Raw genomic sequence first — 24,612 nt, forward strand, 5'->3', positions numbered from 1 at the left:
CGTTCGTGTGGCTCCTCCCACTCACTCTCTCTCTGAGTCTGTGACAGTGTCCGTGTCCGTTTCTGTCTGTTCTGCTGTCTCCACCACTGACAGTTGTTCAGCTCTCACACACTTCACTTCATCTCTCTCTTGGACAACTTTCTGAGTCTCCATTGACTCTGTTCCGTCCTCATGGACTCCGTTCAGGTGCGTGACTTCCGACTTTGTGCTAACGTGTTAGCCTGTGGCTAGCAGGCTGTTGCTAAGGGCAGGGCTAGTTAGCAGCAGCAAGGTGACAAACAGGTACAAAAAGTTGTTCTTCTGCTCAGTTTTTTCTACTTTTTACTCGTTGACAGAAAGCAGCCACGGGTTTTTCTCTGGACCTGGGTTTGCTCAAAGAACCGCTGGGATTCATTCGACTCCTAGAGTGGGTAAGTGAGGCAAACGTTTCCAAATACAGTTCATAAGATCCATGTACCTGTGTAACATACTGTGCACGGTTTATGTTAACTAATTATTTGTGATTTATTTGGACTCCATGCAACTGCAAGTTACATGGTGTCCGTTTCTAATCTATTTGTAGAGATTAGAAACGTTTTTTAAGAAAACTTTTAAAATTAGCCTGAAGAAAAATATATTTAAAACAAATAGTAATTTTGAGTTTCACATCTTTTGCATGTGAATCCAAACCACTTTCAGTTTAAAAACATTGCATTGTTTTAAAAAAAAAATAAAAAATTACATTATTGCTGTAAAGCTAAAGTTTCAAACATTGTTACTAATTCCTTTCAGGCAGTGGTTGCCGTATCAATATACTTACATTCTATTCATACGCACCCTAAAAATTGTTGCAATATTGGTCATAACCTAACCCGCTACGTAATTGTACTTCAGTAACCGTACCAATAGCACCACGTCTGTACGCAACCATGCGAATAGACATTTTCTGCCTTTCAGAACTGTGATTTTTTTTTTTTTTTTTTAAGTTGTTTATAGGCAGTGGCTATCCGTACGTATCGCCCCTCATTGGCCAGTTTAGGTCACGTGAGCACCCCTCATTGGCCAGTACTTCTGTTTGCTAATAATACGTAGATTCCTAAACACGTTACGGACTAACTAATCCTAATATAGCACCGGGCGTACAGATGACCACTCCATTGTTGATATCAACTTCTAGCCTTCAAACACATTAGGGCTGCAATAAACAATTTTAAATAGTAGTTGATACATTTTTAAGTGATTAATCCTACGAGAGGAATCATACATTTTGCGTATTCCACAAAAAGATAAAAATAATAGAACAAGCAAACCAAATAAACTCAAAGGGTTTTTAAAATATGCATTATGTCAATAAAGGCCCAATAGTGCATTTAGATTGAAATTGAGGTAAAACAGAACTTTCCCTCCCAAAGTTCAATAATAAACCATAACATTTTATATTTTAGTGTTTAACTTAAAAAGTAAGACAAATTACATTTTTACATTAAATACAATTTAATTAAAGATGAAGCACAATAAGAGACCATTACTGTATTTTGTAAGTAATATTGCTATTTGTTTTGGTTATTCCTATTTATGCAATTTTCTTCAGTTTTACTGTTACGACCCCTTCTAGGATGTGATGTCAAGGCTTGAGGGGCCGCAACATAAATAGGACACCAAACAGAAATCAAAGGTTATCAAAAGTATTTAACAAAATTCTAAAAGTATCAACAGAACAAACTAAAAGGGACTGGAGATCCTGGCCAAACTGAACAAAAGTAGGGAGGACACTGGGCCAACCCTATACAGGGCCGTCGTCCCAGCATCCACCCTCTAAACTACAGAAACATACAAAACACTAAACTACAGGAACACAAAAACAGGACTACCAGAAATCTCCAGTCCAAACTAAAACAACAAACTTACAAAGATGTCCAGTGAGGAGCAGCAGAACTCTCCCCACATGTCTGCTGCTGGTCAGTTGTTGTGCCTACCGCTCTAAGGTCCTCTCAGCCCTTTATCCAGCTCCTCCTCCCTCTCCTACCTGATTACTGATGTGAGCCAGGTGTGTTAGGAGAGAAGAGGAAGGGCAGGCTGAGAGGCCAGGAGGCACCAGCCGTAACATTACATTTTTATTGATTTTGATTGAACATAGGCAACAGAAGGCCCAGGGACCACATGTGGATCTAATTCTGTGCGGCCCCTGAAGTTAATGCACAAAATAAATCCAAAAACACACAAAATGACAGAAAGATGCACAACCACAAAAGTACACAAAATTATTCAAAAATATACAATATGGCGACAAAAAAGGACGGAATGACAGAAAAATCCACAAAAAAACACGAAAATCACTCAAAACTCCTAAAAACATTAAAAGTGACTCATTTGGCAACAAAAACACACAAATGTACACCATTAACACACACAACTACAATCGAAAAGACTCCAAAAAATACATGTTACAGGAAAATACTTAAATTAACAACAAAAATACACAAAACAAGAACAAGAAAAATTCAAAACGAGTACAAAAAAAAAAACAGACCTGCTCCGTTTGGTCATTATTCTAAATGACACGAATGTAAAAGTTGCCCATCTCTGATATAAGGCGTGAACTTTTAAATGTTTCAAATTACAAGATGGTAAATGGGATTTTATGTCTTTACACATGGTCACTTTAGTTTAATATGCAATTAAACTGAAAAACGCATGGTTTTAGACCCATATTTACAATTATATGTGACTTTAATAAGAATAATTGCGTATATATATATATATATATATATATATATATATATATATATATATGCAGGTGTGACATATTACAATATCATTAATGATTAATTTCACCTTTACCAGTACAAAATGGTATGAAATACAATTTATTTATTTTTTTTAACTTCTTTTAACAAATAAATGGTAACTAACTGTTATTCAATCAAAAACAAGTGGTATGATTATCAAACTGTTAAATTTCATTTAGCAAAAAAGTTAAACTTTTGCTTCTACAACAGATTGGGGTTAAGTTCTTAAATTCTAAAATAAAAGTCACCACATACATCTATAGAAGTGGGCACACAGACATTTTCTGTTTCAAACTGAAATTCCGTTTGTGGTTAAAACCATTTCTGCTTCACGTTGCACTTTAAGTTTCGTTTTCCATTTCATCATCTTTCCTTTTTTTTTTAGACACATTTACTGCTGTTAAACTCTCTGAATCTGTACCAAACATGCTAATTAGGGTTAATAGTCATTTACTGTTATTGATTCTGTATTTAATTGCTTCACATGGTTTAAAATAATCAGGATGGTTGAGCTGAAGCGATGTTAGCCACACTGCTAACCATTGGCCTCCAGTTTCACAGGAATAATCCAATAGAAATGTGTGATATGATCCCAAAACATGATTTATTAAACCTTTAATTAATTTAGAATCACGAAATCTTGCACAGCTGTGTGATTGGAGATGCTTCTGCTGTGACGTGTCACCAGGTAAACTTATCACCAGTTCAGCTAATACACCACTTTTCACAATTTAATGCAATCGTACTAATCTGAACCGCTTGTTCATTAAATCACAGTGAGAATGAAGTAAAAACACTTCAATGCGTCCATCTATAGGACTCCACATCCCACAATGCAATGCTCCAAACCTTTTCTGAAATTGTCCAATCAACAAACTTTTGAGCTGCAGTTTTAACCATTTTCATCAAACGATCTTTGATTTTTTTTTTGTTTTTATTTTCATCAATGAGGCCTACACTGTCTTTATCTAATTAAAAAAAAAAAACTGTATTTTCTCGTTTTACTTCTTTTTTTTTTTAGTGGCTTTCTGTGTCGTGTAAATTTGTTAGTCATAGAAAATATATAATAAACCTGCAAAAGATGGGATTTCTTGAATACTTTTATTTTTTATTAACTGTTTAAAGAGTGAATGGTTAGACCAGGGATCTGCAACCTTTACTCTCAAAGGAGCCATTTTGCCTCATCTCACCTGGATTAAAGTCCTCCTGGAGCCGGAAAAAAACCTTACCAATGAAGACAATACAGTGAATGAAATTCTATACAGTTAAAATGACATAGAATAATGTTTGATTTCATGATTTGATTTATATTGATCATGTAAATGGCAACTTAAAAACAGATTAAAATAAAATGAAATAAATTAACATCAAGAAATAACAACTAAACAGTATCTTGCATCTTCAAATTCTTACACATCTCAGTTTACATGAACACAATGTTATATAAAGAAGATTATTTTTAGTTAATTTATTTAAAGGGCCACAAAGAGTAACTTGAAGTTTGATAACACATGATCATGTGATCAACACATGCTAATTTCTTGCCACACATAAAACATGCATATTTAACCTGCACATTGGTGGTTAAATGAATCTGTTCTCACACAATTAAAATCTGTATTTTCTTCCAGAATAGTGTTTTTGTTGGTTTAGTTATTTACCAGGGATTTAAAACTTAAGGTTAGCCACAGGTGCAGGAAAGTTGATGGTCTGTAGATGTTGCAGGAAGTGAAGTAGGAAGGTGCTGAGTCATTGCACAATGTGATTTATTTTTAGGTTAACAAATTGTTATATCTTGATTTTTTTTGTGTCTGTAGCCTCTGTAGGAAAATAACCACTCTTTATTTCAATAGGTTTTTTTTAAAGCTATAGGGAGCCATTGCAAAAGAGTCAAAGAGCCACATGAGGCTCCAGAGCCGCAGGTTGCAGACTCCTGGGTTAGACTCATAAGATGTGTTTCCATTACTGATTTTAGCAAAATAAAAGCAATATTTCTAAATGTCGACAAAGTATAATTGTGCTTTGAACGTGTTTCCATTGAAGGTTGTTTTTGGGAGGAGCCTCGCAACTCCCGTGAAATCTCATCCCGCAAGACTTTGCCGCAGAAAGACGGACGCTCAGAACTTCCTTAGAACACTTCGTATTCCTCCACGTCTAATGTGGCAGTAATCATTTTAAAGTCTAATGCTAAGAAATGTCTCCTTCTGTTTATTGCGTCATGTTTTCTCAGAGATAAGTGGTCATGTGACCAGGTACGTCACGTTCTGTGACGTGTATTTGCGGAAAAAGTGTTTCCATTGTGCTTTTGCGACACATTTCAATATCAAAACGTCTGAAATTGCTCCTAATGAAAGCGTCAAAACTTTTTTTTGCGATATTTGAGTGTTTTCCATGACCAGTTTTAATTGCGCTATTTAGATTTTGCACATTTCAAAGTGTAATAGAAACGCAGCTATAGTTTGTTAAAAGAATTGTTTACTGCAGCCTGTGTCGAGCAATGCCACCAGCTTAGTATTAAATGACTGGTTTAAATGAGCTGGACCTGACCTCACGACAAGCATTCAGGAGGTTACTAAAAAAAGACAAACAGCTGTGGAATGATTGTTAGCATGAAGGCATGGGGGCGGGGGTTCCTTATTCTTCTTCTACTCCACTGCATTATCCTATCGCTTAAAAATTACAAATCTCACGCTACGTGTTAAGTTTCCAGTGGTTATCATGTTATCCTGTAACTGAAAATTAATTCAGAGCTTCATATTTTTTAAATCGGTTGGTTCAGATTATTATGACATTATGCATTCAAATGTGAAAAGACAGGTTTAGCTGATGGTGTGTTAGCTGAACTGGTGATCATGTTACCTGGTGACAGACGCATCACGACAGAAGAATCTCCAATCACACGACCGTAGGGGATTTTCTGCAAAATCTGATGGTGATTCTCCATTTCGAGGTAATTAAATGTTTCATAAATAATGTTTTAGGACCAAATCATACATTTTTATGGGATTTTTCCAATAAAACGGATGGCGGAGAGTTAGCAATGTAGCTGACGGATGTATCCGAGCCCCGACACGTAGTCTTTACTTTAGTGATGCACCAAAATATTGGTCGCAAAAATGGCCCAAAAGTGCATTTTAGGTTTGGAGCTGAAACACTCTTCTCACCAGAACAAGCTGAATATTAGTTTATAGAATTGCAATGTTTTGATTTTAATGGTTAGTACACATTCAGAGCCATAAGTGCAATGGGGATAATAATTAGCATAATTATTTATTTCAGGGTTTCAGTTTTGGAGACGGATTGTTGAGTACGCTCCACGATCTCCTCTGAAACAAGTTACATTACAGATTAGAATTTACTTACATTTGTTGTTCCTTATGAGAGAAAAGGCTCAAAGTGGGTCGAGGGCTGGGCAATATATCGTGATTCAAGATATATCGAGTTTTTTTTTTTTTGGCGATATAGAAAATGACAATATCGCCTTTATCGAGATATATCTATAATTTTTTTTACTTGTTTTTATTCATACAATCAGTGCAAATCACATCATACAAGTATTTGATGTAATTCATAGAGTACAGTCAAACAGTGTCCTTTATATTTTTTATATATTTTTATAGCTTAATTTGTATTTAAATACTCCTTTTAGGAGTCGCTGCTTTCGTTACTTCTCAGAACAGCTTGAAAATCACAGTTAGATGGATTTTCTAATCCAGATCTTCCCCTAAACCAGCCACACTACAGAACTCACTCACACGTGCTGTCCCTTATGTAGGAGATTTATATCTATATATGTTTGTTTTTGTTTGTATGGTTTTTATTAACCCTGAGTCTGAAATAAAGCTATCTATCTATATCGTACATTGGCATTTTGGAAAAAATATTGAGATATGAGTTTTGGTCCATATTGCCCAGCTCTAAGTGGGTTACATGTTTATTGTGCAGCTACATGTAAATAAAAGTTTATCATTGCTGGATGTGACCAAGAATACTCTTTCTGGTGAGACTGTCTTGAGAAAAATATATCATTTTATATTGTGTATCACCATTTTAAGAAAAAAATACCAAGATGTGAAATTTGGTCCACATCGCCCAACCCTAACTATTAATATCTTAGTGTTGAGGGTCTTACATTTGGAGATTTCTGAGCTCAGACTAGGGCTGGGCAATTTTGCCTTAAAACAAAATCCGGTTTTTCTTTTTCTTTTTTTTTTTTTTTTTTTTAATTCAAGTTTTGATTCAATTTAAAAAAAAAATTTCAATGCACTTAAAAATGACTGCAGACATTTGATATATTGTCAGTGCAACTTTATTGCTGTGATTGTCCTCAAGAGTTAAAATGCATAGAATAATTCCAAAATAAAAAGTCAATGATTCTCTGTCATTCAACAATTTCAAGCTTTAACTCAGGTTTAAGCAAAAGTACAACAGCAACTTGACAGTAGTTTAAATATTCTGATTAAGAAATCAGATAATTACATATTCTATAACATTACAATTAAAAAAAAAAGCTCTTCCTTTAGCATCTCAGTATAGTGCGAATACAAAATAATCATGCTTGTGGCACACATATAGTCTACTCAAAGGGTAAACAAATGTAAACAAAGAGGGGGCGGGCTCACATCGTGCTACGGTAACCCACAAGGACGGAACGCGAAAAAGTCCAAACTCGGAATTTGCAAAATAAAAATCGTTTTTATCTACAAATTGGATCAATCGATTAAATTAATTTTTTTTTTGCCCAGCCCTAGCTCAGACTCTTCAGATGTCATTAGGAGCTCCAACTGAACTCTATAAACAGGAATAACAGGCTGGTTTTGTAGAGGAACAACAGACTGTTGAGGTTATCTTGTCTACCTGCTCTCTACAGGCTAAGCTAACCTGGGGCGTTTGTTCATAACCTCTCAGTTGACGGCAGCTGTAGTCTCGTGGCTTTCCTAACTCTGTCCTGAGACGGCCATAAAAGGTTTTAAATAGGTTAAGACTTCACCTGCAGAAGCAAAAGTATAATAATTAACATTTACAGCTCATGGCTTTCAAGTGTCACTGTAGCAAACTGGCCCTGCACAAAATCAAGTAATCAACATTTAATTCATAGACTTTCGTGTATTGGACTTTCTGTTCATAAAAAGGAGTGGATATTTGATTTTCATTTTAACATTTAAAAATATACATTAAAATTTAAGGCATTTTTCTTTATCAGGGATTAAGAAAACTTAAAAAAAACACTTTAAAATGTTCTGTTTCTAAAATTAAAAAATGAAATGTTCGGAGACGCATACTGCGTTGTTTTTTCATATTGTGGGATGGAAAGTTGCTGTTTTCAAAATAAAAGCATGTTTGGGACAATGCTAAATATATATAAAGTTAGGAGTCAATTCATGTTAATTTAACTCTTTTATTGTTATGTTTCAGATATATTACAAAATCAAGATAGTTACGCTGAAATCACAAAAGATTACGTCAAAAGAGCTACATTAGCCCCATTGCTAACCATCAGCCACTCGTTTAACAGGAATAATCCTATAGAAACATGTAATATGGTTCCAAAATATTGTTTATGAAACATTTTATTACCTCCAACCAGAGAACCCAGAAACCCTCACGTTTTGTGTGAAATCCCCCACAGCCGTGTGATTGTAGATGCTACTGCTGTGACGTGACACCAAATAAACTAAACACCAGTTCAGCTAATGCACCTTCAGCTGATCCTGTCTTTGTACCAGAGCCTTTTCACATTTGAACACAGTCATAACAATCCGAACAAATTCAAAATAAAAACACAGCTCAGATGAAGCTCTGCATTCATTTTCAGTCTCAGGATAACATGATCACTACTCCAACTGTAACATGTCGAAACGCAACATTTTCAACAGGATTATGGGCAGAATTGGACATTTTCACACTTTGTAGAGAATTATTCACCTGTTTTCCAGTGGAAAAATAGTGTGTAAATGCGGGATATTGTTCCGAAACATGCATGCAAGAAAAAAAAAGAAATTATTTGCTAACACTGTCTGTTGTCACTGCAGTCATGTTGGTTGATTTTTGATATTTGATCTAATGTTGCCAAATATTTACTCAAGTCATTATTACACTTTAAGTTTCCTAGTGTCACATAATAAGAATAACAGCATGGCTGTGTTGTAAATGTCACACGACTATCCACTACAAACTCAATGAGTATATACTGTCAAATGTATACTATAAGTATGAGTTAAACACATTTCATTCACACATTTCAGTGACCCTCCATTGTGCTACTGACTAAACTTTCTGTTAACTTCAAAACAAGAGCCCTATTTACAAAAGAGTAAAAAAAACTAATGGAAGACGAGAAGATAAGCTTTTAAAACCGTGTACCCTTCGTACTTTGGTTATTCCGTTTTAAAACCAAATCAAAATAACAAATAAGTCTGGTTTTTGTATTTCTGTTTTGGTTTTAAGTCAGTAAAACAAAATAATCACACTGTTTATTTGATATTTTGATTTGGTTTTAAAATGGAATAACCAAAAAAAAAAAAAAGTACACGGATTATTTTATTTTGGAAAGGGGTTGTTTAATTTTTGGGTTGAAGCTGGTCCCAGGACCATTTTACATTCTGCTCGCAATGCATCATGGGATAGTTGAGTAATACTTTAAAAAATGTCCCCATATAGTATACATGCAGGTATTTCTCACGTAATTAATCTCAATACTCATTTAGACGTCACACTTAGGATGAGTAGTACGTTGGTATGGGTAGTAGTACGTTGGTATGAGTAGTAGTACGTTGGTATGAGTAGTAGTACGTTGGTATGGGCAGTAGTAGTACGTTGGTATGGGTAGTAGTAGTACATTGGTATGGGTAGTGGTACGTTGGTATGGGTGGTAGTACGAGTAGTATAGGTGGTAGTACGAGTCGTATAGGTGGTAGTACGAGTCGTATAGGTGGTAGTACGAGTCGTATAGGTGGTAGTACGAGTAGTATAGGTGGTAGTACGAGTAGTATAGGTGGTAGTACGAGTAGTATAGGTGGTAGTACGAGTCGTATGAGTAGTACATTAGGATGACATTTACTACACAAACCATGTCTTTTTGCTCTCATCCAGAAGTGGTTCATAGTGATATTTCTGTCTTCACTAATGAAAGACAAAAAAAGAATCTATTAAATGATCATTTAAGGTTCTCACACTTTGAGCTTTAGTGATTGTTTTACTAAATCTCTTTTTTTTTTGCTGTTGCTGTGACCTGCTGTATGTCCACTGACCTGCCAGTAATAATGCAACAGGAAGTCAGCGTTTCCACTCACTGACGTTAGAAGTGTGTGTGTGTGCGTGTGCGTGTGTGTGTGTGCGTGTGCGGTGGGGGTCAGGGTGGAGTCTCTGGATCCTGGTCAGGGAATTCTTGCCCTGCTTGGAGAGTTTATTTAGAGTAGGATGGGATTGGCTTGCAGGGGTTCAAACAGGGATAAGATGAAAGCTGAGAATTATTCTAGAGTTTCAGAGACACTCAAAGATTATCAGCCCCATTCTAGAAAATCATCACAGAACCTAAAGTGTGTTCTAAAGTGTTCTCGAAACGTGTGTTTGTGTGGTTCATCCTCAAGGTCCTGTACTATGAAGCTGGATTTCCAAGTGACAGAATATTTAGACATTGACGCAATCCTTTCATTTACAGATGACATCCTATAGGACAGGGGTTCTCAACCTTGGGGTCAGGACCCCATTTGTGGTCAGGAGACACTGGAAGGAGGTTCCCCTGAAGCCTTTAAGAAACTAAGAATGTTTTTTGAACAATTTGAGCCCATTTTTGCTCTTTTTTTTCCCGTTTTAGACCTGGCTACCGGACTGAAAACGCCACTCACTTTGTTCTTCTTCTTGTTCTTCTTCTTGTTGTGTACATGAGTTAAAATCACTACTCCTCTGTTGTTTTTGAATGGATCGGGCTGAAATTTGGTAGCTATAATCTATGGATTTAGAGCCCAGGAAAAAAAAAAGAAAAGAAAATCGATTTCTCATTTATTTGCGTGTCAAATATTACGACGGTTGGCGATACCGAATCATTGGCACATACCAATATATAAATGGGGCCCGTTACCCCGTACGTGTCACGGGACGCCAGGGGGCCCCCTTTAATAATGATTACTCCTCCGTTAATGCTTGTTGAATAGGGCTGTAATTTCACATTTTTATTCTAGGAGCAGATGTCAAGAGTTTCTTGGAGATCTTTTTTTACTCGGTGGAACCGAGTCATTTGACTGAATTATCGTGAACGTGGTACGTGCTATTTGGCGTGGAGACGTTTTGCGGGCCCGGCCGTAGTTCAACCAGACCAAACTTGTCATGTTTTAACCTATTTTCATCAATTTTTCTTGCCATATTTTTGCTCCCTTTAACGCGTTTTTGCTACATTACTCCCATTTCTGCAACTTCATTGCCTTTTCTGCACATTTTTTCCACTTTTAAACCCTTTCCACCAATTTTCCACCTGTCATATATGTTGACCCATTATTCTCACTTTTAACCTCTTTTCACCATATTTCATACTTATTTTTTTTCAATTTATCCACATTAACGATTTGCCATACCCATTATTTGTCAGTTTAAATCATAGACTGGAAAAAGAATGATAACGGATGGGATGTTGCTCAAATTGTAAAGTTAAAATATTTTTTTTCAAACTCTGCTGTGATCATTAGTTATCACCCTACATTGTGTTTAAGTGCACATTTTTCTGTGAAGTTTGTTTTAAATAAGTTATTTGAGGTTGAAATACGGGATTTGACGTCATATATGATGATGATTGACAGCCGCAGGTTTTGCGTAGCTCTCTTTGTGAATAGCAGTTACGTTGTAAAGGAAAGCCGAGACGCCATTAAACTTTTCCGGTCAGTTTTTGTCTCTTTTGAGCTACCAGTTCCAGTACTAACTTCTATGATCTGGTCATCTGAACAAGACGTTGGTAGAATTTCCAGTGGAAAAGATACTTAATTCTTGACGAAGCTGGGCTGCGTAAGTCATCAGGGCAGTACGCTAAATGGGCGGGGCGTGTTACCAGGGCTCCTCCTACCGGACCCTACTGCACAAACTCTGGCTACAAATGACATCAAATTTGAAAGATGGCAGCACCCCGAAGCGCCGTATTTTGGCTTCAAGAACGCTGAGTGAGAACAGCTACAGTGCACGCCCACTGGTTTAAACTAATTTTTCCTACTTTTTTTGCCACTTTAATATTGACCATATTGACCCTTTTCACCACTTCTTCTGTCCATTTTTTTGGCCACTCTAATTTTAAACTTTCTGTGGTTTTTAAAATCCCATTTCACCACCTTTTCCACCATTTTTGGTCACTTTTAACCCATTTTATATCTGATTAAATCAAGGATTTACATCTTTAAGATGACTATATACTTTGACCCAAATAATAGTAAACTTCCTGGATAACAATTGATATATTAATTAATTACACGGTTCTTGCCAGCGTAGTTAAGCGTAGAGGCCCCTATGCTGCTTTTCTGTTTTTTCCTTTTTTAATTCGTTCCGTCATAATACCTAATTTAATTTTGAAAAAATGTAAATCATCTTTGATCTTGACGTAAGGAGCACCTCAGAGAATAGAGAACAATGTAATTAACGCCCTTTTTTTTTCTTTAGCTTTACTTCACAAAATTTGGCCTCGAAATGCAGGAAATAGTTTTTCAGAGGGTTATGAATTACAAAATCCTGGTGAGAAGCCTGCATTCATGTATGAAATACAACACTAATCAATACCATCCTGTCTAATTCTTCTGTCCTCACAGATCTTCACCATTTTTGCCTTTGCCACGGCGGGAGGGTACTCAGGGACCACCCAGTTTCGAGTAAAATGTAATGATTCGACGGAACTACAGAACGTCTCTACTAAGTTTTACTACCCATTCAGGTAATGAATATCACTGGTTTTCATCACTCGCTCATTATTAATTCATTGAGTGCCATTCCCGTCTATAGACGTGAATTGTGTCTTTCGGCTGGGGTTGCGAGGAGACAGTGTGACGAAGCTCTCCGGTGAATATCTAACTTGTACAATAATGTAGTAAACACTGGTGACATGTAGGTGGCAGCAGCGCACCTTTGAATAAGAGATCACCTGTGATGGGCAGAGCTCAGAGGGAGAGAAAAGGAGTTTACAAGACAGAAAATGGCGCTTCGAGAGTTGATGCTGAAGTTCCCAGCAGCTCACAGCAGCGCACACTCGACCAGAGTATGTGTGGAACTTAAGTGGGCTATTGAGAGTGTGGTGATGGTGAGAGAAAACGATCAAAAAAACAGGGCAAGCGCTGACACTCAGCATGTCCGGGTGAAGGAGGAAGTTGCGTGTGTGGAGAATGACGAGGAGAGAGACTTGGAGGAATGCCAAAATACAAACCATTCAACTCTGACCCAGATTACAAAATAATAATAATGTTGCCATCAAAAGCCTGGTCTCAGTGTTGTTTTTGTAGTTTTATTGAAGGAAACCAATGTTGAGGTGTCACTAAAGCAAAAAAAAATGCTTCAAAGTCACTAATAGGATTTTTCAGAAAAAGTCGTTTTTCTCAGCGTTTTGTCACAAACTGGCAATTTGTGTGAAACTTGCCTCTATTCAACTGCTGATTACGGAAGACCGTAACAAAAAAAATTCTGATGAAAGTAGAAAGTATAATCTTTCAGAATATGGTTTCAGATGTCAGATTGTCATAGGACAAAATATTCTGTGGGTCTTTAGAAATGAGTCAAAATGCTCTGAAACGGCTGGCACTGAGTGGGTAGAAATTGTGAAAATGGCTGGCACTGAATGAGTTAACAGCTGGTCATTAATAACAGTTCTATCAGGTCAATATAATTCTCTTTCATTGTAGTGGAAGAGTTTATTTGATATTACCAGTTTACTTTCTTAAGTTTCTAGTTTGTTTCATTATAGTCAGGTGACGAAGACCAGTTCAGATGTGATATATATTTAGTGCTGACTGATGTTTCATTGATCTATAGCAGATGTGGTCAATGCGTGGCCCCCGAAGTAAATAAACAAAAAGATTCCAAAAACACGCAAAACAGAAAAAAAACAAACACAAAAATGACAGAAACGTAAATAAAACAAACAAAAAGACTCCAAAACACAAAACGACAACAAAAATACACAAAAAAATACAGACTAAGGGCTTATGTTACAAAGCCAGATTAGCTCTTATTGCGCTAACTTCCAGGATTTAATCAGTGTGTGCTGGACTTCGAGCTGGCTAACGTCTTACGGAGCTAAATCACCATGGTAGCTTAGGCTGAACGACTAGCCTGGTCGGGAGCAGGTTTTTCTCTGGCTCGGATCTGAGCGAGTCCTAAAGTCCCGCCTCCTGACAAATCAGTTCTCTTAGAAAATGAGCTGTCCAATAAAAGGTGATGTGTGAACATGTCACTGGGTGGATTTGATCTGACAGGAGAGAGAATATTTATCCTTTCATTTACCGATGACATCATTTAGGAAAGATATAGATTTATGTCTGATAGACTGATCTATAGTCAGCTGATGAAGCCTGTGTCTCCGTATGCACAGACGGGTGAAGTCATTAAATATTTTATTCATTCATACGCTATAGTGAAGCTGACATCAACAGGAACATACTACCGACTGTGAAACACTGTGTTCTCATCCCAGTGTGTGTGATAAATAGATCTACTTAAATAGAAACACGTGTGTGCTGTAATAAAGTTTAACTGCAGAGCGCTGTCTGTTTATCATCCAATGGATTAATATGTGTTATTTTGGTCTGAATTATGGATTTTAATCATCATTTTAAATTTAAGCAACACCTAACCTGGTCGGTACCAAGTTATGAAGTGGATCAGATCTGAGAGCGTATAAAAGCTCCGCCTCTTGGCGCGCTGCACGAACACTGTTGCTTTTCGCTGTCATCATGGATTTAAATAATGATATTGTCTAAGATCATAAGCCGTTCCTCCTGTGACGACGCTCACTCTGCCAGGTTCTCCATTGATTGGTCAGACACTGGAAGCTCCACCCATTTTATGTGAACGCGCACGTACTCAGGCTGAAATCACTTGGCTCAAATTAGCGTGTTATCGACCATCGTAAGACAGCTTCTCTCTGACAGGGAATGTTTGGTTAGTTGAAGCCAGCTAACGGAGATTAATCCAGGATATAATTAACTAGATTCATAGTAAAGGGCTCAACATGACTCCAAAAACACGCAGATCAGAAAAAAATACACAAAGCAAAACACGCAAGACGGCTTCAAATTTACACAGACATAAAAAACATAAATAAAACAACAAAAATACACAAAATGGCAAAAAAAACACACAAAGCAAACACAAAAAATTAGATCTAATTTTTTTTATATAAAAAAACAACAAAACAATATATTAATTCTAAATGCTGACATGAATGTTGTTAATAATACATCACATTTCTGTGGCCCCAATCATATCTAGTATTATTATAGCCTACACTGTATTATTCTATCTTCACCTATTTAATCTACATAAACCTGCTGTCAGATGATGAGCTCAGTCAGACTTGTTGGAAGCTAAATCCATTATTAGCTACAATAAATTGTTCTAAAATTTTCATATAAAAAGTCTGACATGTCGTAATTATTTTCCTGGTGTTGAAAACATGTATTTCACCCTATAAAAATAATGTAAATAAGAGGAAATGTACAAAGCTGATTATAAATCTGCTGATAGGTAGACCCCAGCTACACTTTTTGAGGTAAACTTTAATTGGGTTTTTACCGCCACCTACAGGAAGGAACCAAAAAGGGAAATATTAATCATCTATTTAATAAATTTAAAAAAAAATGTTTGTTATTAGCTCATGGACTGAATGCTTCTACATATTTATTATAAATATAAATATTTTCTTTTGGTTATTAAATAAATCGTGCCAGCCCATTTCTTTGATTATTTTAATTTAAATCCACATGTTGGAATTTACAGTAAAAACACCAAATCAAATGTACGGTTTTCAACATAAAGTTAAGTTTGTGCTTTCACCAAACCAGGACACATTTATTAATTCAGTTTTTGTCATGGTTCAGCATATTTGTTCTTCTACTAAAAGCATTGCTTGTTAAAATAAAAAATACCCAACTAATAAATCAGTTAGAATGAATATCCTAAAGTTTCTCATGAAGTACCATAAATTACTCACTTAACTCGTGAAACAATAAGAAATAACACTGTAACTATTATAATTACTTCAATCTTTGGCTGATGAGATCATTTTGTGTTTAGTTTTTTGCATTTGATTTGTTTTGTTCCTTTTTTAAGATTTAAACAAAAATAAGAAACGTTATCCCTCTAATGTAACCAAGCTAAGTTGCCCATCATTCATAAGGTTAGCATTAGCAGTCATATTAAGCATTATTTGTCTTGTTTGATTTGTTGTGCAAAATAAAAAGTATCTTAGATTAGATCATTGTTTTGCAACCTTGAGATTGTAACTTTCACTTTTTCAAATGTAAATCTAGGTAAAATAAATGCACTATGAAATTAAATAATATTAAAAAATTTTAATATATTTTTGTATTTTTTAATTTATTATTCCTTTTCAAATCAAAACACCACACACAATCTGAAACAACGGTTTTGTATACATTCACTTTCTCAGTTATTAACCTAGTAAAAAACTATTTAAAAATTTGAAAGTTAATTAAATAATTATTACAATTAAAATAAAGATTATTCTTTTTCACACACAATCTCAAGCAACTGTATTCTATACTTTAAATTCCTCAAATATAAATCTAGTTAAAAAAAAGTACAAAAATTAAATAATTGAATAGTTAATTCAATAATAAATAAAATGAAAAAATATTTTTGTAATTTTTTTAATGTATTCCTTTTTAAATTAAAACACTGCAAATAATCTGAAACAACTGTATTCTACAGTATACTTAAAATTCCTCAAATATAAACCTATGATAGTTTAAAAAAATACAGTATAAAAATTTAATAATTTAATTGTTCATCAAATTAAAATAAAATTGTAAGTATATTTTTCTAATTAAAAAAAAAAAAAAAAAAATTAAAGCGCCACAAACAATCTGAAACAACTGTTTCCTGTACTTCCTCAAAAATTCAATTCAATTCAACTTTATTTATATAGCGCAAATTACAACAAAGTCATCTCAAAGCGCTGAACAAAATACAGTCCATAGTAAGAAAAATAAATAAAGTAAAAATAAAAAAAACAGTATAAAAATATCTGAGCTGGCACATCTTGTCACTATAGTGCTACTCGTATAACACTATCAAATATGATCAAAAAAACTAAACATAAAATAAAAGTCTCTGGGGTCGCCAGAAATGTGTCATCAAAATAGGGGTCACGACCCAAAAAAGGTTGTGAATCACTGGTTTAGATTCACAGATTAAATCTTTTTCTCGTTGAATAATTCATAGAAAGATCGTATCTTTGTATAAATCAAAATCAATGTGATGATTGTTTCCCTTTGCATTCGTTGGGAGCAGAGTGACAGGTGAGGATGTTTTCTCTGACTACAGCCTACAGTCTTTAAAAAGCCTGTATTAGTGGTCGTGACCTTTGTGACACCCTCTTCCCCCCAGGCTGCCTACTGTCCCCTTCCAAGTTCCGGAATGTAACGGCAGTGTCAGTGAGACTTACCTACAGGGAGATTTCTCCTCCTCTGCTGAGTTCTATGTGTGCGTGGGCGTGTTTGGATTTCTGTTCTGCACCGCCACGCTGATCCTCTACCTGGGGTACCAGACCGTGTACCGTCAGACCAGCCGCGGTCCTCTCATAGTGAGTGTTTCTCTCTCTCTCTTTCTCTCTCTGTGGTGTGTTGAAGGGAAACGTAAGCGTGTGTTTTCTGCTTCCAGGACCTGGCCCTGACTGCAGTCTTTGCCTTCCTGTGGCTGGTTTCCTCCTCAGCCTGGGGCAAAGCTGTCACTGATATCACCTGGGAAACTAGTCCAACTCATCTGGCTCAATTGTGCAAAGCCAACCCGTGTGAACCAGGACAGGGTCCGTCTCTGGGCCGTCTCAACGCGTCTGTGGTAAGTCAATTAACAATGTACAGTCTAAACACTCATAGTCATAAAGTAGGGATGGGCAATAATATCGGCTCTCCATTATATCTAGAGTTCCTGCGGATCCTTCTTAAAAGGCATTAAATTAATTTACCTAAAAAAAAGGCCTCAATTGTCATTGAAATGTCTTAAATCAATGTTTCAATTTTAACACATAGTGTGATTTGATGATTGTAATTAGTCTCACGTTTCAAAATAAATGGTAAAGTGTTTTTAATAAACTAGTACAGCGCCCGTCAGAAATGTGCATTCATATAGTGGGAGGAGCTTAAGTAGGTTGTGAAGGTTGGATGTACAAAGAGGTGTACAGACTCTGTACTCTGAAGTGTTATAAAGGGGTATATTTGCAAAGTGAGTGTGGTTTCAAACAACAATTTTAAATAACCATGAAACGTATAAAATAACTTTTAGCAGTACAAAAACCTTTTTAATATGGGCCTTTTTTTTTTTTAAACCTGCAAACAAACTGCGACACAGTAATAATAAGTTACCAGAACCGGAAGTACCGCGCGGTCGAAACCGGGAGCCGTAATCTCAAAATAAAATGAAAATGCACGTTTTGAAACGTAACCAAAAAAGTCCAAAGTAATGGATGCATGATCATAGGCCCATGCGCACGCTGTTCAAAAAGTTTCAGGTCGATCAGACACACACAGACGATCTTTGTCGAGGTGGGAGAAAAAATTGATTCTTAGATGCATCGAGATTCGGAGGTGGATGATTCTGAATCGATTCTTTAATTTCCACTGATCGATAAGCTAAATTTTAGAGTCTGTTTAAAAGTCTGAAAAAAAGGCGGAACAAAAAGGCTGCGGAACTGTGGCGTGAAGCGTGTTTCCAGAGGGACACTTTAAAGAGAGCACCACAAGGAAGCATGAATGTGTGGGAGTTAAGACCAGCCCTGTGCAGCTTAAAATCTGATGTTTCTTTAATGTCCATGGTGGAAATGAACTAGACAAGAGCCATGTTGTATGTAAGCTCTGTTACACTAACATTAAGTACTTTGGGAACACAACAAACATGAGAAGCCCCATAGCACGCTTTTACCTGGAGGAAGTCGGCTGCTGCTGTGGCTAAAAGTTCCTCTGCTAACCAGAGAACAATCAAACAAGTCACAACAAAGCTTCCAACCTCTTCGGAAAAGGTAAAGTGGATTAACAAGTTGACTGAAACATTTATTGCTAAGGATTTACGTCCTTACTCGGTCGTGGAAAACCAGGGCTTTGGTTCGCTGCTGCATACTTGGAGCCTAGATATACCATCTCTTCTCTACGGTACGTTACTGATACGACCATCCTGAAGCTTTACAACCAACCAAAACAGAAGTCATAGCATCACTGCAGAAAGCAGGTAGAATAGCAGTGACATGTGACGAGTGGACATCTTATAACCACGCATTTTATCTCTAATGACTGGAAGCTAATGTCATACGTCATTTTTTTTTTTTTTTAATTGAAGTTTTGTTACAAGGAAGGCTGCTACTACCTTTGTTTCAAAAACTTGTACATTTTCAGTTCACATACTTCTTTCATTAGTGTAATAAAGAATAATGAATGGTAATGTATCTCTTTTTTTCTAACCACAAATAATATATATTTTTATACAGTGTGTGGACACAGTGAATACAACAGATATTTTGTGAATAAAACATGCATCAAAATACATTAATAATCGATTTAAAATCGAATCGAAGCCCCTTGAATCGTAATTGAATCGAATCGTGAGGTGCCTAAAGATTCCCACCCCTAGTTCTTTGCGCAATGTTGCAGTAAATTATATCTATCTATAAATACAATCACGACATCAGAACCAACTACAAAACATTAACGTGGTTGCAGAGGGACTTGCTTGTGGCAACTTTCAACAAGATGGGAAAATGTAAATTTCACATAAATTGCCTTTCCAACGAAGATTTTTCCGTATGGTTTTTATTTTTTTCTATTTTTGTTTCATAGATTTTTGGCTATTTTTGTAGTCATCTTGTGTGTTTTTGGAGTTATTTTGATTATTTTAGTCTGATTCTTTTGGTGTATTTTTCTGTCATTTTGTGTGTTTAATTTGGGGACCACCAGTTGCACGTCTGCACTAGACACTAGAAAAAATGTACCCTAACTCGATGTAATAAGCCTTTTTACCCTCTCGCTCTGGTTCAGTACTTCCGCATTAGGTCAAAGGTCAGAGGGATAAACTCGCCATGTCTGACGGTGTAGGAAGTGAGTCTGACAGAGATTTAGATTATTTTACCTGAATGAACGTTGATTCCTTTTTGCGTAAACGTGGTATCGGTCTCCGAGGCAGAAAGACCAAGTTAACTGCTAAAGCTAATGCTGCACATGAGCTGAAAATAGTTTTTTCCTGACTTTTCAAACTGTTTCAGCTGATGGCGTTGCTCCAGTTCACTCATCGACCTGTCCATCTTCTGCACTTCCTTCTAATTTGTAACTTGAATTAAAATAATGGGTCAATACAAATAATCATGGACCTGGTGAGTGACTGTGGACCTCGTTAATTTACCTTTTCAAAGTGAGAACTCATCCTGTCCTTTACAGTCGTTAAAACAACTACACAAGTCAGAAAAAGAAAACAACAATAAAGTAAATACAGAAAATAGAGGCGTAGAAGCAGAGGAAGTCTGTAGCTGTGATAATGTTTCTCACATCGGTTTTACTAAAGTGCTCAGATACGTGCATCAATCCTGGGTAGAGTCCTAATCTGCCCTCTGCAGACCCAGGTAGTCTGTGTTTTCATTCACCAAGGGTGGAAGCGTGGGGACCACCCTCGCTTCCATACTGCTGCTGAGCTGCTTCCATCGTTTTTTAAAAGTGCACGGATCGGCGAAATCGGCATCAGCGGAAACCCCTGGACACCTCCTCGAGTCTGAATATGTGTAATATTAATAACATAAACACTGTTAAAACAATAACGATCTCTGGAATAACATTAAAAACGCTGTTAGGTTGAAAATATCAACAGAGTAGAGGAGCTTGTTTATGTTCATATCCCTCTCGACCTATAACAATGTGCATTTAACTTGACAACCCTTATTAGTATTAAATAATGTTCTGTCTGTTAGTATAGATACAGTAGTTTGTCTCTATTAAAAAATAATCAGCCGTTAAAAGATATATTAATAAATATTAAGTAGAAATAACTCAAAACTGAAATAACTCATAGTTGTGAGTTTTCATTGGTTGTCATGTTTTATTTTGGACTCGGGAGCCAAGAGGAAGTCAGTGAGGAAGTTTCTGCAAAGAGGAGGAAGTTTTCAAACTAGAGGAAGTACATTTGTTAAACTGAAGAGTAAAAATGAGAACCAGTGAAAGGCTTTGAATAAAACCATGGCCGTATTTTATTTTAAAATAGTATGTTGGCTGTTCATTAAAAACTTTGGCTTAATTTAAGTCTACAGAGTTATTTTTTATCTTATCTAATCATTACGGTTTGGAATTATGTCATCAGGATCATTTAAATTAAGTTGATCAATAAACCTGATCAGATTCAGGAAAGCATTGATCCCTGAGGGGAAATATGCTGACATTAATGCTGCTTTCATTCATTTTTATATGACATAAATAATTAAAAAGGAGCAGTCAGAATAATTCAAATCACTACAACTTAGATGTACCTTTAAATTATAGTTTACACATGGTTTTAGATTATACTTTTTATCATACATTTCTGTTTAGTTAGTATGGAAGAGGATTAGGGACACTTTTTGTGTGTTTTGTGTGTGTTTTTTTTTTAAAATCAATCTTTTTTGTCTTCCTTTTTTTCAAATTTGTTTGGTCTAGATTTTAAATTTTTTTATTCTAAAGCTGCCCAGAAAATACCTGTGGTTTGTGTGGGAGGAGCTTGCAGGCATCCCAAAATAGTAACAGATGAAATTGAAAAAATAATTAATAATAAAACGGGTGGAAAAAAAAGAATCAAGACGAGAAAAAAAAACCAGACACTAAAATAAAATAGTGTTCGACAATTGTGAAATTTTTTTTTTCTTTCTTCTATCAATGGATCAGGTTTTTTTTTTTAAATTTATGTTGGTATTTTTATAGTGACCCTAATCCTCTTCTGGAAATTATAGTTTGTTTTTTATTATTATTTATTTTGTTTCCTCACAGGAGTTGGAAACCAATATTTTCTGAAAAAAATGCTAAAATATTTCTTTAAAAAAAAAAAAAAGCGAAATTTAAAAAAAATGTAAATGGAAAAACACAAAATAAAATAAAATGGCTTCTATAGGACCCTACTTGTACTTTCCCATGAGCTCAATCCTCCACGTTTAACATTAAATACATCCTACACCAGTTTCTAAACAATGTTTTGTTTCTTTTTGTAGATTTTCGGCTTTTTGAACTTGATCCTGTGGGCTGGAAACTGCTGGTTCATCTACAAGGAAACTGAGTTTCACAAGGAGCCCAATCCACCCGTGGAAGAAGGCGGGGCCCCCGGGCCCTAAGTGTGGATCCCTGTCGAAAACACCCAACAACAGCCTCGCTTCTTAACCAAAGGAAGAGCAAAAGAAAAGGAAAGAAAAGCAATGTTAGAAGTTTTAAGTTCAACAGTCAACGTTTTTCTGAACAGCAGGATTTTATTATTATTATTCTAAAGTGTTCATAATTACTGTTTAATCCAAAATCTGATTGGCTTTATTTGTGCCTTTAATAGCAGCGAAACACACTGACGTGTGTTAAATGTGTCCACCAGGCGATGAATGTCGAGCTAAAAAAGGCTAAAACTCAAACTTTAATTTACTTACTGATTAAATCAAACACGCTAACTCTGATGTTCTCCTATGCACACGCACACGCACCATCAGCTTATTGCATCACTTTTAAAATGTTGAGCACTAAAAGATAACGAAAGCCAAGCACACTCGATTCTGTTGTACTTTTATTTTACGATAAATAAGTTTACAGACTTTGGTTTAAGTTCAGATTCCTGCTGAGAACGCTGTGATTAACTGCAGTGCTGATTTTCCCCACTTTTATTCACGTTTCTGACCTCGGAGTGAACATATATGATGCTTTTCATTCTGACCTTTACATTTAGGCCATTAAGTTTAAAACCACAACAAAAAAAGGAATAACATGCAGTAAGAATTCGGGATGTTATTTTAACTGTTCAGAACTGTCCCAGGAGGAAAAAAGTATATATTAAACCCTCTTTATATATAGTTCTAGTTTTTCAGCTGTTATTATATTTTAAATCTTCCCTCAACGGATGCAGAAATAAATGTGCCAACTACTGAAATGTCTTTGTTAACCGACTCTAAAGGGCAGCTACATTACAGGTGATCTTTGGTTGCTGCTCAGTCTTTTATTTTGAAGTCAACATAAAAAAAACACCCAAATATCCCACTTCTAATATAATAATACACTTCAACCACAAGAAATTTTAGATTTTGACCAGGAAATGGCAAAATAATGACAGAAATACAGGAAATTAAACCTATTTTATGCACCTTAAACCAAATCTAGAGATGTTTCCATCTTTTTATGTCACATTAATGAGTCTGAAGCAGTGAATTCTACCAACACTAGGCCAATAAACCAAGTTCTTCGTGTACAGTTTACACAGTTCAGTGAGTTTTTATTTTATCTGCTCGTGGGAACGATTCATTCTGCAGCTTCTCTTTGATTCATTGTAACACACAGTATCTTCACTTATATACAGTGCTTAAGAGATTTATGAGACCACCACCGTGCTTTTGTTTTGTAAGCTTTTGGATGTTTAATTATTTAACAGAATTAAAGAATTTCAAATGTTTGCCCACCTCTTTTTTTTATATACTGTATGACTTTGTATATATATATCCAAAGCTGGTTCTAGTTGAGATCAGGGGTTCTCAACCTTGGAGTCACGACCCCATTTGGAGACGTGAGACACGCCTAATTGTTCTTACTTTTTTCTACCACATTTAATCCAATATTGACACTTTGAACCCTTTTTACCACTTTTTCTGTCCATTTTATTTCTGATTAAAACAATGATATACTGTAAGTCTTTAAGATGACTCTATACTATGGCCCAAATAATAATAAACATTCCTGGATAACAGTGGATATTATTCAGATGAATGAATAAATGTGGTTATCACAGATTCATAGAATAATGGACCATCATTTTACTGACTTTATGGATGGACCCCAAAAATCTCTCCCCTTTATTCCCCCTCATAGATGACTAACTTTTCCCAAGTGCTTCCCTGTATGCCTTTGTATCTACAACACATTTTGAGAAGCTTTTATCTGGTTTCGGACATTTATTCATCGCAGTGTTTACCTCCAAGCGCCTCCAATATGGCCGCACATCCAAGTTACTGCCCAGAACGTGAGGTAGGTGAAAACCTTCTATTGGATTATCCTTTAGTTTTGTTTTCTCTCCTGTGGGCACTGACTGCTGCGGTTTCAACAAAGAGCGACCTGTCTGTCAGTGCTGTCATTACCCCAACCCAACCTTTATTTTGGGGGTTGAAAAGGTTGAGAACCACTCTTTATTGTGTTAGATGTGACCTCAGTCATAGATATCTATAATAAAGTATAGATATCTAATGACCACAGACAGTAGTTTATTGAACAAGTACAGATACAAACAAAAAGTCACCGTTCACATTAATACAGATTATAGACAAAGTTGAAAGACAAAAAAAAAAAAAAAACAACCAAGGGCCTAAACAATTTACTGACAATAAAACAAATGAAATAAGGCTAAAGGTATTTCTGCCATTAAGAAGAGATAAAGAATTGGCAAAAAGTTTAAGCTCGTTCCTCCA

General features: G+C 35.8%; 1 protein-coding gene and 1 long non-coding RNA gene across 2 annotated transcripts in view; one reads left to right on the forward strand and one right to left on the reverse strand.

The window, feature by feature from the left end:
* On the forward strand, window positions 1-23,606 carry sypl2a (synaptophysin-like 2a). Its single transcript, XM_028447525.1, has 6 exons — window positions 1-186; window positions 336-410; window positions 12,551-12,672; window positions 17,358-17,553; window positions 17,631-17,807; window positions 22,177-23,606. Exons 1-6 carry the CDS (start codon window positions 172-174, stop codon window positions 22,294-22,296), a joined length of 705 nt encoding a protein of 234 aa, XP_028303326.1. The 5' UTR covers window positions 1-171; the 3' UTR covers window positions 22,297-23,606.
* The window catches only part of LOC114463752 (uncharacterized), a 22,831-nt gene continuing 12,939 nt past the window's right edge, over window positions 14,721-24,612 (reverse strand). The window contains exons 2-3 of the long non-coding RNA XR_003674117.1: window positions 19,948-19,952; window positions 14,721-14,952 (exon numbers count right to left, since the gene is read on the reverse strand). This is a non-coding gene — a long non-coding RNA (uncharacterized LOC114463752). The remainder of the gene's footprint in view (window positions 14,953-19,947; window positions 19,953-24,612) is intronic.

Source organism: Gouania willdenowi, chromosome 5, assembly GCF_900634775.1.
Source record: "Gouania willdenowi chromosome 5, fGouWil2.1, whole genome shotgun sequence".
NCBI classification, from domain to species: Eukaryota; Metazoa; Chordata; class Actinopteri; order Blenniiformes; family Gobiesocidae; genus Gouania; species Gouania willdenowi.